Source organism: Mytilus edulis, chromosome 8 (assembly GCF_963676685.1).
Source record: "Mytilus edulis chromosome 8, xbMytEdul2.2, whole genome shotgun sequence".
Taxonomy (NCBI): Eukaryota; Metazoa; Mollusca; class Bivalvia; order Mytilida; family Mytilidae; genus Mytilus; species Mytilus edulis.
This window is the reverse complement of record NC_092351.1, coordinates 28,641,670-28,655,109: the sequence shown is the minus strand read 5'-3', so window position 1 is coordinate 28,655,109 and position 13,440 is coordinate 28,641,670. Positions and strand designations below refer to the sequence as shown.

General features: G+C 30.9%; 1 protein-coding gene across 3 annotated transcripts in view; it reads left to right on the top strand.

Annotated features, from left to right (window-relative positions):
* LOC139485277 (pre-mRNA 3'-end-processing factor FIP1-like) overlaps window positions 1–13,440 on the top strand; it is a 30,697-nt gene that overhangs the window by 14,932 nt on the left and 2,325 nt on the right. For all 3 annotated transcript variants that reach the window (XM_071269625.1, XM_071269626.1, XM_071269623.1), the window contains 7 exons: window positions 828–870; window positions 1,232–1,376; window positions 1,615–1,730; window positions 2,164–2,214; window positions 2,705–2,729; window positions 5,557–5,640; window positions 9,055–9,123. In XM_071269625.1, the coding sequence (XP_071125726.1) occupies window positions 828–870; window positions 1,232–1,376; window positions 1,615–1,730; window positions 2,164–2,214; window positions 2,705–2,729; window positions 5,557–5,640; window positions 9,055–9,123 (533 nt within the window). The remainder of the gene's footprint in view (window positions 1–827; window positions 871–1,231; window positions 1,377–1,614; window positions 1,731–2,163; window positions 2,215–2,704; window positions 2,730–5,556; window positions 5,641–9,054; window positions 9,124–13,440) is intronic.

Here is a 13,440-nt window from a genome sequence, read left to right as displayed (position 1 = left end):
AGACAATACTGTGATAGAAAAAGAAGAATGAGGTCAGAAGCTGGATCCATGGGCGGAAGGACATATGTAAGTACAAATATTTACTTAGACAATACTGTGATAGAAAAAGAAGAATGAGGTCAGAAGCTGGATCCATGGGCTGAAGGACATATGTAAGTACAAATATTTACTTAGACAATACTGTGATAGAAAAAGAAGAATGAGGTCAGAAGCTGGATCCATGGGCTGAAGGACATATGTAAGTACAAATATTTACTTAGACAATACTGTGATAGAAAAAGAAGAATGAGGTCAGAAGCTGGATCTATGAGCGGAAGGACATATGTAAGTACAAATATTTACTTAGACAATACTGTGATAGACAAAGAAGAATGAGGTCAGAAGCTGGATCCATGGGCGGAAGGACATATGTAAGTACAAATATTTACTTAGACAATACTGTGATAGACAAAGAAGAATGAGGTCAGAAGCTGGATCTATGAGCGGAAGGACTTATGTAAGAACAAACATTTTATAATTTAGATGGTTTATTTTTAAACTGAATAAATTAAAATAATTTGCATTTTGACATAGAGTTTCAAGGTTAGAACCTGTACAATAGATTTAACAATTAAAAAAATACAGTAGTTATAATTATTTGTTTTACTCGGACCACCTAGAAAAATATACCAAACCTTGTATGTATAATTTCATTATAAGGGGCCAAATAGTAGCTTTCTTATATTTATTGTGCAACAATTTTATAATAAATTGATTGGACTAGGGCTTATTTGTACATTGAGGAACAAAAAGTTATGTGTAGTAATGTGTATGTATTATTATTTCAGGCACCTGTACGACCCATTGGAGATCCAAAGAAAGATCTACTAGGTAATTGGATTTGATCAATTATGACCCATATGGTTATAAAAAAAGATTTGGGTATAAGTATACTAGAAGATATCCCACAACAAAATTATTAGACAGTTGTGTTAACTGTATTATATGTAGTAACAAGGATTCAGAATGATATGTCAAATTCAGGAAAGCATTTGTAAGGTTATTACTAAAAATGATTTTTATATAGTGAATAAGTTTATAAGTTTTTAATATTAATTTTTAATATTATAGTTAATATTATAGGAAATTTGAAAACTGCAGTTGTGTTGAATACAAATAAACCAATATATACTATCTCATCCATTAAAAATTTTTCATGTAGTTGTTTCATTTTATGATATTATGTTTTAAGGTGATTCAGTAAGATCTGTTCCTGTTCTTGAGAACAGAAAGCCAGTCACTACCAGAAAAATTGCTGGTACCATTGATGTAATAGGGAGTACAGCTAGAGATTCAAGGCGACCAGATAATACAGGAGATCCTATTCCCACTACAGGGTAAATAAGTTTTATGTTTGTTTTCATTGTAAAATACCCTATATGGTATAAGAGAGAAGTAAACCACTACAGATTTTCTTCATTTTACACAGATTTTGAATGCAAATATGGACCACATAATTTCATGGTGTACAAAATTTAAACATACAACATATGCACAGCTAATATACATTTGTAAATCTTAAAGACCTTAGGTAAGCATATATTAAAAGATCAAAAAGCATGTTTTGTCTTTTAGGAAATCTTATGCAACAGACCCAACAGCAGGAATGCCTGGCTTGCCACCAGGGATACCACCTCCAGATTATTCAGTGCCACCTCCGGGATTGCCACCACCTGGATATCCTCCTCCTGGTAAGTTTCAATGAATCAATACTAAAGGATGAAGAACTTGAAATCCAAGATAATTGGTACCTAAAAAATATTAATTAACCAACAGTATAGTGTAAATAATTTTTTTAATGTCTTTTTTCTCATCTGCAAAATTGTTATGTTTGTTTTCTTGTACACAAATTGCAAGGATTGTGGTTAAAACAATTGGAAACAAATATTTGTGATCATCTGCCACAGATACTCAATAACAGTCTACCAAATCATGATGGCATCACTAAAACATTTATAGATGTTTTCAACTTTACCATTTGAAAGAACCTGTTGATATATGATACAATCCACATACATTTTTATTTGTAAATGATATAAAAACAAATAGAAAATTCATCTGCCTAAATAATTTTTTTTTATATAGGTTTTCTTGTCTAAATGTGTTTGTTTATTACATTTTAAGGTGTTCCATTTTCCAGTGTTCCACCTCCTGGGGCCATACCTGGCTATGAACGTAAGTATATATTTCATTTTTCAACAAAAATTCAACTTATCTACTTTTAAAATGATTAAACTATAGAGAAAATGAAATAACCAAATATTATTACTTCTGCAAGAAATGATGTAATAAACCTGATTGTATTACAAAGATACAAATATCAATAAAAGTTGTAGTATTCTATTAACTAGACCAGGTTGAGGATGAATTAAATAATAGTGGCATATGTTTTTTTCTCAGAAAATAAGTGATACAATTTTAAATTTATCAAAATCACCAATTTTAAGGCATGAATTTGAAAGTTGTCTATTGAGCTGTTATTTTTGTTATAGTCCGGTGAAATTGACACATAGTATATAGATATAAGAAGATGGTATGAGTGCCAACTCTTCATTTAAGTCACAATTTGTAAGAACTACTTTGAATATAGTCTCAAAAATGAAAAAAAATATAAAAATAAAGAAGATTGAATATCTTGATAAAAATTACATTTTCTTTATTTCAGATTACTACCCACCACCAGCAACCAGGTTTGTTTATTTAACATGTTGATGAACAGATACTAGAGCATGTTTATTAACTTGTAGTTAACATTTACTTTAATTTAACTATGATGTATTCATGATAGTGATACATATACCAACAATAACAATTTCAAATGTATTTATGTGCTTGGAACATTTATTTGCATAGTTTAGATTAACTTTGCTTGTATAGTTCCACTTTTTTTTTTAATGTTGCCTGCCTTTCAGAGTTGACATATATGGATCAGTCTTTTAATTATGAATTTTGAGCCCATTCATCAGAAAGTATCAAAATTTGCTTTTTCCTTTAAAGAACTATGAGCTGGATTATAGCATTTGCATCCTTCCTACCACACATTTTAGTTGGTTCTTAAATACTATGATTGAAAGTAATTTGATTCAGATAACATTTTGATGAAAGTCAGGTAATAAAATATTGCATCAGTTCTCATTACTTTTTTATGCCCCACCTAGGGGCATTATGTTTTTGATCTGCGTCCGTTCATCTGTCTGACGTCTGTTCTTCCGTCTGTCCTAATTCAGGTTATAGTTTTTGGTCAAGGTAGTTTTTGATGAAGGTCAAGTCCAGTCAACTTGAAATCTAGTACACATGTTGTTCCCTATAATATGATCATGCCAATTTTAATGCCAAATACGAGTTTTTACCCCAATTTTAAGGTCCACTGAACATAGAAAATGATAATGAATAGAAAGGTGATTTGGCCTGGGAATCTGTGTAATATGAACACCTTCTTGATAATGATAAATTAGAGTTTTTAATGTTGTTAAAGAGAGATGCAAATATATAACTAACTTCTATGAAACAACTCAACTTTAAACTTGCACAGGAAATAGAGTTTTGTTCCTTCTATATTAGTTTCTAATTTCCAAGACTGTGTTTCAAGGTTGACATTAAAGGCAGGCAAAAACAGATCTTTCAGGATGGAGGACTCATATCTATGTTTATTAAATTGCTTACTAATAAATTAACTCACAAGTTATATAGGTTTTCATATTATTAAAAATAAACACATTGTTTATACTAACAAAACCTCTGCATAATGTATATACTGGTGAGAGGGCTTGCAAACTTACTTATTATATTTACCTTACAGAAAGTCTCGAAGGTGAGATACATGTTTTATTTTTTAGCGGTACTCAAAAAAAGAAAACATTTTTGCATTTTTAAAGAAAGGAAGCAAAAAATCAAATAAATCATTGATAATGAATACTTTTAAGCTATATAATAGGAATGAAATTCTTATGTGATGGTTGCATGTGTAGTAATGTATGTTGGGACAAGGTATTCATGACTTGCAATAAGTTATCACTATGTAAATAATCAGTGTCATCTTTTAGACAAGTAAATATTCTTAAATATGTTTGATGTTTTATGAAGCTGAATAGGTAGCTTAAGTTTTGTTAAGATGAACTATTTTTATTATGCTCTCTTGCCTAGTTGTGGGGGCATTAAGTGTTACCATTGTCTCCTATCCCTAGGGTACATTCTTGAAATTGGTTTCTGTTCTCTAACTTTAGACTGCCTCAACCAAATGTTACACAACTGAAATACAGTGCTTATTACCACAAAACACAGATCAAATTTGAAATTTGGTCATTTATGAGTTGTGCCCCTTTAAATATTATAACCATAAAAATTGCTGAATTTTTCGTTTCTGTTTTTAACTTTAGTTTGTCACTACCAAATGTAATGAATCTTATACTCATTGCTTAGAACCACAAAACACAGATCAAGTTTGAATATGACTTATGAAGAAAAAAAAGAACAACTAAATGTTGACATTCAATACAGTTAAACTGCATAATAATATCATGAAAAAAATTGTAACTTATACAATACATTTGTGTAATTGCAATTTGGTTAGAGGATGCATGTTACATTAGCATATGCCTATATGCCTAATTTGCTTAGTGGAGAACAGTTGAAACCTAGCATATTTCAAAGTTGCTAGTTATATCGTTGGTGTAGGTTATTTAAAACTCGGAATGTATACCCTAGTTGCTTGTCAGTATATGTACTATGACAGCACCTTAAATTATTGAAACATTTAACTTATCAATTCAATATCCTTGGTAAAGAAATACTTTAGTAATCTGCATATTCCTATAAAAGAAAACATCCAGTATTAAAATGACAGGTATAAAGATACTTCCTAATATATAATATATAGTATAAAATGAAACGGAAAACCTTGAGCATCATAAGAATTATATGTTAGCTTAATTTATGTATAGAATCATTATTAGGTCTTTACTTAACCTTGACCTTATTTGCATGGATCATTGATAATGTTATGTTTTTGTGATCGTGTCATAGGATCTTGATTTTAAAGGCTTGGAACATAAAATTCCTTTAAAAATTGTAAAGCAGACAAAACATTTCAGCCTATGAACTCTTGTAATTGTTATGTCTCACATACAAGTACTAGTTTAAATCTAAACCTAAGCAGTATATCAATTAAATAATGATGCAGGTGCCTTTTGCCAGTGATCCCAGGCAGATTATTTGTCAAAACTTTAATAGATATCTGAAGTTACGTCGGATGAGAACACAGATATTAACCATTATTCCAACTTACAGTTACATAAAGGGAGTGAAGTGTCAAAATGCATAACAGATTCTAGTGAAAATAAAAAAATGGCATATAGATTTTTCCTTATGTACATGTAGTACCGTATGTTAAAAGCTTGATGCTATTTCCTTAACTAGTTTTGAGGCAATCCACTTTCAAAGTTCAGAACTGTCTTTCAGGAACATACTTATTCACAAATATTTTATTTAACATCTGAACCATACCTTTTGTATTTACAGATTGGATGAAAGAGGATCTAGTTATTATGATTCACAGGCATATGGGGCAGCTTATAATGATTCACATTCAGCTTGGGATAGCAGGTAACATATTGTTTTAATGTTATTAACATATCAGCTAATTTTTACACAGGTAACATATTGTTTTAATGTATATAACATATCAGCTGATTCTTACACAAGTAACACATTATTTTAGTGTTAAGTTACTATATATATATAGCATATCAATTGATTCAGTTAAAGATCATTTTGCTGATGATTTTTTGTCATTTACAATCAAATTTCTTCTTATATATTCCATAAAAGGATACATTAATTTGGTATTCATTTTTCAGAGTTTTACTCTTAAAAATTACTTGGAATAACTAGCATGCATCTTGATACTCTTATGCTTGCAATTTTTCACAGTGAAAAACACAAAAATTGAGGGATACATATTAATTTTGATATATTGAAAAGAAAGATAATGGTAAAATACAGGAATAACTGTGGATCAAACTTAGCTTTAATTCATACCAGCTTGAATGATTTTTGACTGAATGAAAATGAATACTAAATAATCAAGAACATTGTATTTATGCACATTAATATTTAAGTATTGCACATTGTGTGGTAAATGTAAGACTGCTCACAATTAGAAATAACATTTTATAAGTTTTGTCTGAAGTCCTTTTCTGCATTTACCTTCAGGAATGCTCAATATTAAAAAAAGAATAAACTTAAAAAAACAGGGTTGTATAAATATGTGGTGTGATACAACTTACCGCTTTTAGGTACAGTCTCTTTCATTTCAACTTTCAACATGTTTTAATATTATTCTTCATTAAATAATTGAAAAAATATAAAACTTTACACACATTTTCCTAAAAACATTATTTTAATTTTTGAGCAGAAAGAAAAAGTAAGTAATTAGTAATTACCAATGATTAAGCCTGTCTCTGTAGAACATTGACATATTGTTGTCAAATCTGTGCATGATGGGAAACAACAATTTAAACTTCCCTTAAAAGTGGTGTTGGTTACATGTAGCATCCCAAAACCATATATTGCCTATGTCAGCTATTTTAAAGCATTGCTTTATATAATTGGGTATGGTGGTGTGTAGTCTGTCATGTCTTTCTTTGTTCATGTAATTATAAATACATATTTATTTTCAGATAAAAAAAATGAATTTGAATATTTATGTTGAAAGATTAATGATAAGGAGAATAAAACTTAATATCTTTTCTAATATTTAAAATTGAAGTAAACATAGATAACTTTAAGCGCTCAAAGGAACTGATTTCAACTGGGATTAATGATATTTTGACCCTAGCTATTCCATCACATATTTGTTCAGTATATGAATGAAATGTGAGTAATTGGACATTAAACAAAGAACAGTCAATCAATTCATTGCAAATGGATGGTTTTGTTTTTTCTTTGCCTAAATGTTCATCCACACCAGTTTATGATCATAAGGGACGAATGAAAACAAAACTAATCAATCTTGTGGTAATTTGTCAGGCTTGTAATACAGGCTGATAAGCATTTCTATTATGTGATTTATGATGCAATTTGTAAGGCAGCAATTTGGGTTGATAAAACCATGAATATTGGTAATTATTTCCTTATTTGGTGTATGAGCTAGATGAAAATTTATGTAAAGGTATTTGATAACTTTTATTGTTTCAGTAAGATAGACAACTACAAAAAAGAACATAATTTTTTTTTGATTTTTGACAATGACATGAAAAATAACAGATTGATCGACATCTTGACAAATCATTACTTACCTAAAATTATTTTTTTTTTTACATATCTCTTTTACCACCACAATAAACAAAAGAAAAAAAGACACAATGTGACCTATATTGTAATAGAAGTCATTACACTTATGTATCTAGGGGAGAACAACTGCTTCAAATCAAGAGATATTGTGTCCAAACTAAGTGACCAAAATAATGTAACTCAAGGTGGTAACAAAACTATGTGAGCATCATGCTATCATATTTGTATTTTATTGACGAGAGACAATTTTGCTTTGACCTAGCATAATTTTAACAGTTCATTTCTCCAATACCTTTTGACATGTTTGCACTACAGTCATGTAATAGGGTATTAAAATTTATTGCAAGTTTTTGTTGCTTGTTGCTTAATTTCCATTCAGAAATAGTCATGAATACACACTTTCAGTCCTTCTTAAAGTATAATTCCTGTACAATTTTATTACCAGGTACTCATTTGGGAAAACAAGAGAACATTTGTAATTTTTGATATCCTATGTTTTCATTTGACTTAAGTTGAATGTAGACAGTTGACAATGTTTAACTGCTGTGTTACATGTGAATTACTTTCAAATGATCAATTTCAAGCGATTTTATTGCACACTAGAAAACTGCAAGGGAGATAGCTCTTTTCCGTAATAGTTAACATACCTTTCATTTGGTAGAATAGATCAGAAAATTAATGAAAGAAAATCATTATATTTATAACTTCCATTTTTAGGTACAGATGGCATGAAATGCAATCAAAACCTTATGGGACTGACTTGATATCTTAATGTTCCAAGGCTGATCATTACCTTTTTTTAATACACAAAATACAGTGCATTGGTCTTAACATTCTATACATCCTATCCATGAACATTTCCAGAAATTTATCAATGTAATATATGCTCAGATATTCAAGGCACAAAATGATGTTACACTTGTCAAGAAAGTTACATAACTTTTGCAAGGTGCAGGAATCTAATAGCTGTTCTAAAAATAGAATGATGTCATTGTTAAAATCATCTGTAAATTTGGAGTTATCTTCCTTTGGCTATAATTGCTCTTCAGGTGGCTCGGGCCTATTGGAAGTTTCTATCAGAAGTGCCGTATTTTTTGTTATTTTATCACAGAAAGTGAATCAAATTGGTCGGAAAAAAAATAGGGGGTCACGGACCATTCAAGCTCAAAATTTTACTTTTAAACAGGTATGTAAACGGGAATATTTTTCAATGAAATGATAGGGAAAATAGAGGTGTTGACATATTTTTTTGGAATATAAAAAAAAACCCAGTTCTATGACACTTTGGTCCAAAACTTTTAATATAAAAAACCAAAATATAGCTTCAAAGAATGAGCAAATAAAAAACCTAGGTCATCGACAAGGAAAAAAATATATTTTGCTTTAAAACCCAAGTTTTGACGGGAAAATGGGTGAAATGTCATTTTGACCTTTTAAAAATACGGACAATAACAAAAATATTCTATTAGTCACATAACTACAATGATTTAACATTTCTAATCAGTCAAAATATTTTAAAAAATTATATCAAATTTACGACAAATACTTTTCTAATTCATGCTTGAAATTATGCGCAGTCGAATAGTCCAGAACCACCTTAAATCAACTACAACTAATGCAATAATTAATTTTACTTCCCACTGATAAATTGATGCAATCTTTACCGTTCAGTGCACTTTGATTTGCAGTTAAGTTTTGTGATTGAAATTATTGATTTTTTTTCAGAGGTGCTGGTTACAGATGGGAATCTGGTCGTGAAAGAAGCCCAGCTAGGTCAGAGTCAGATTTCAGCAGGTAATTTAGTATAAATTTGTGAATAAGATACAAATATGTGTTTTGAGTGAATGCTTTTTTTTATGCACATTTCTTACTTTGTTTGAATCATAACAGTCAAAGTATGGTTAACTATTCTTGTTGATTTTGGGAAAAAAACCCACTTTATATTTGTTAGACTCAGATCGACGTCCGGCCTCTAATCGACGTCCGTTCCTCAAATCGACATCCGTTTCTCAAATCGATATCCAAATCTGACGTCACATTCGCAAATCGACGTCCAATATTTTGATACTCTAATCGACGTCCAATGTGACGGCATGTATTGCTAAAACTACGCCCGATTGAGTGTAGTCGTCTTTCATAAATAATAAATCGGGATTTAATTGTTTACACTTGTACATGTTTTGTAGGGTTCAAGCATTTATGCATACTTTCCATATAGATTTCTTTCAACCCGAATTAGGTATCATGCATAAACAGTTTGGGTCCAAATCTGACGTCACATTCGCAAATCGACGTCCAATCGACTGCATGTATTGTTAAAACTACGCCCGATTGAGTGTAGTCGTCTTTAATCGATGTCCAATATGAATAAATAATGAATTCAGGATTTCATTGTTTACATTTATTATAAAAATTTTATACATGTACATGTTTTGTAGGGTTCAAGCATTACATATTTTCCATATAGATTTCTTTCGACCCGAATTGGGTATCATGCATATTAAAGTTTGGGTAAGAAGTTAATTGAATCGATCTACATAGTAATGTGTCATTCCTATGCATGTTGATAAATGGCATACATGTTAGTGTATGTCAAGGAGAAAACAACATAAAGTCAAAGAAAAACAAACGACATCTTGAGGTCATTATTCAATATTCAACAATAGACAAAATAAAGAAGTATAGCCATTGTTTTAAAGAGTATTATAATTCGGACTTAGCAAGATATTTTTAACACATTTTTTAGTTTTACACCTGTAGTGAAACATATACGAAAGAAATCAGCATTGTGTTTTATGTTGTGCTGTTACACAACTGTTCTCCGTCATATACGCAAGAAATTGGTATTATGTTTTATGTTGTGCTGTTACACAACTGTTCTCATATACGCAAGAAATTGGTATTATGTTTTATGTTGTGCTGTTACACAACTGTTCTCATATACGCAAGAAATTGGTATTATGTTTTATATTGTGCTGTTTCACAACTGTTCTCATATACGCAAGAAATTGGTATTATGTTTTATGTTGTGCTGTTATACAACTGTTCTCATATACGCAAGCAATTGGCTTTATGTTTTATGTGTGTTGTTACACAACTGTTCTCATGTACGCAAGTAATTGGCTTTATGTTTTATGTTGTGCTGTTACACAACTGTTCTCATATACGCAAGTAATTGTCATTATGTTTTATGTTGTGCTGTTATACAACTGTTCTAGGTTGAGTGCTTACACACATGTTTATAACCCCGACATATTCTTTATGGGCCTGTAGTGCAGTGGTTTTCGATGGTTTATGTCTGTCATTTTTAGCTCACCTGGCCCGAAGGGCCAAGTGAGCTTTTCTCATCACTTGGCGTCCGGCGTCCGCCGTCGTCCGTCGTCGTCGTCCGTCGTCGTCCGTCGTCGTCCTGCGTTAACTTTTACAAAAATCTTCTCCTCTGAAACTACTAGGCCAAATTTAACCAAACTTGGCCACAATCATCATTGGGGTATCTAGTTTAAAAATTGTGTCCGGTGACCCCGCCAACTAACCAAGATGGCCGCCATGGCTATAAATAGAACATAGGGGTAAAATGCAGTTTTTGGCTTATAACTCAAAAACCAAAGCATTTAGGGCAAATCTGACAAAGGGTAATATTGTTAATCAGGTTAAGATCTATCTGCTCTGAAATTTTCAGATGAATCTGACATTCCGTTGTTAGGTTGCTGCCCCTGAATTGGTAATTTTAAGGAAATTTTGTTGTTTTTGGTTATTATCTTGAATATTATTTTAGATAGAGATAAACTGTAAAAAGCAATAATGTTCAGCAAAGAAAGATCTACAAATAAGTCAACATGACCAAAATGATCAGTTGACCACTTTAGGAGTTATTGCCCTTTATAGTCAATTTTTAACCATTTTTCGTAAATCTTAGTAATCTTTTAGAAAAATCTTCTCCTCTGAAACTGCTGGACCAAATTATTTGAAACTTGGCCACAATCATCATTGGGGTATCTAGTTTAAAAATTGTGTCCGGTGACCCCGCCAACTAACCAAGATGACCGCCATGGCTATAAATAGAACATAGGGGTAAAATGCAGTTTTTGGCTTATAACTCAAAAACCAAAGCATTTAGAGCTAATCTGACATTGGATAAAATTGTTAATCAGGCGAAGATCTATCTGCCCTGAAATTTTCAGATGAATTGGACAACCTGTTTTTGGGTTGCGGCCCCTGAATTGTTAATTTTAAGGAAATTTTGCTGTTTTTGGTTATTATATTGAATATTATTATAGATATAGGTAAACTGTAAACAGCAATAATGTTCAGCAAGGTCAGAGTTACAAATAAGTCAACATGACCAAAATGGTCAGTTGACCTCTTTAGGAGTTATTGCCCTTTAAAGTCAATTTTTAACCATTTTTCGTAAATTTTATATATCTTTTACTAAAATCTTCTTCTCTGAAACTGCTGTGCCAAATTGATCCAAACTTGGCCACAATCATCTTTGGGGTTTCTTGTTTAAAAAATGTGTCCGGTGACCTGGCCATCAAACCAAGATGGCCGCCACTGCTAAAAATAGAACATAGGGGTAAAATGCAGTTTTTGGCTTATAACTCAAAAACCAAATAATTTAGAGAAAATCTGACATGAAGTAAAATTGTTAATCAGGTCAAGATCTATCTGCCCTGAAATTTTCAGATGAATTGGACAACCTGTTTTTGGGTTGCGGCCCCTGAATTGGTAATTTTAAGGACATTTTGCTGTTTTTGGTTATTATATTGAATATTATTATAGATATAGGTAAACTATAAACAGCAATAATTTTCAACAAAGTAAGATCTACAAACAAGTCAACATGAACGAAATGGTCAATTGACCCCTGTAGGAGTTATTGAACTTTGTAGTCAATTTTCAATCTGCTTCCTTTGTTTAATATTCACATAGACCAAGGTGAGCGACACAGGCTCTTTAGAGCCTCTAGTTCTTTATAAATAAGACCGTTATTTTTCTAATTTGAATTGTTTACATGATTCATGTCATACTACATCTCCTTAATATTTTTATATAATCTCTAAAATTAAAAAAAGAAAATGATATCACAACCTGTTTACATATATGTAGTCTAGTCTTTTATAAATCTTTAAAAAAAAATCAAAAATATAAGCTATATGTTTAAAGGTCTAAAGGTTTCAGCTGCTGTCGGTTCGGGTCAATTGTGTATTCTTTGTCCAAAACGGACGTTGATTGGAGAAGCTAGAAATTGGACGCTGATTAGAGAAGACAAAAAATAGACGTCGATTAGATAGGCATTACATTGGCCGTCGATTTGGAGGATATTTTATTGTGACGTCAGATTTGGACGTCGATATGAGGAACAGACGTCGATTAGAGACCGGACGTCGATCTGAGTCTAACATATTGATCAGTGTAAATGAATTGCTGCAGATTGTTTTTGCGACTAATCCATTGTAACATATATAAGGTTCTTAGGGAATATCTGTGGAAAGATGAAGAAAATAATCCCTGAGAAGACCACTTAAACTAATGCACGATCATATTCAGTAACAAATACCTTTGATAATTAATATATTTAAAATACTTAATATTTTTTAAAGGGGGAACATATTATGTAAAAGCAACAATGAGAAAAACTCATACCGTATAGCAAGCTGTAAATCCTGGATGACAAAATTCAATAGACAAGACCAACAGCCTGATAATTTTTGTGAAAAGATAATAACATAGTATTTGAAAATACCTAAATCTGCATTGACAAAAAATCGTAAACTGCATGTTTTTCTATTTTTATTACTTAAACATTCAAACAGACATTAATAGAAATCTTAAATTTTAATTTCATAATCAACATAAAATTAGCCCAAATAAGGTCATTACAAAATCTTTCTCAATGCAATGAACTGCATGTTTTTATAGTAATAAGTAAAATATGTATTTGTAGCAATGGGTTTACATTGATCATTTTAATTCATTAACCTATTTTATGTGGATTCTACTTTTTCTGTTTCTTGTAAATTTAATGAATAATATCTATTATCTTTCAACTTGGCAATAACATACTGATATAGTTTCAAATTATACTGCAAATATTTTGTGAAAATATTAATA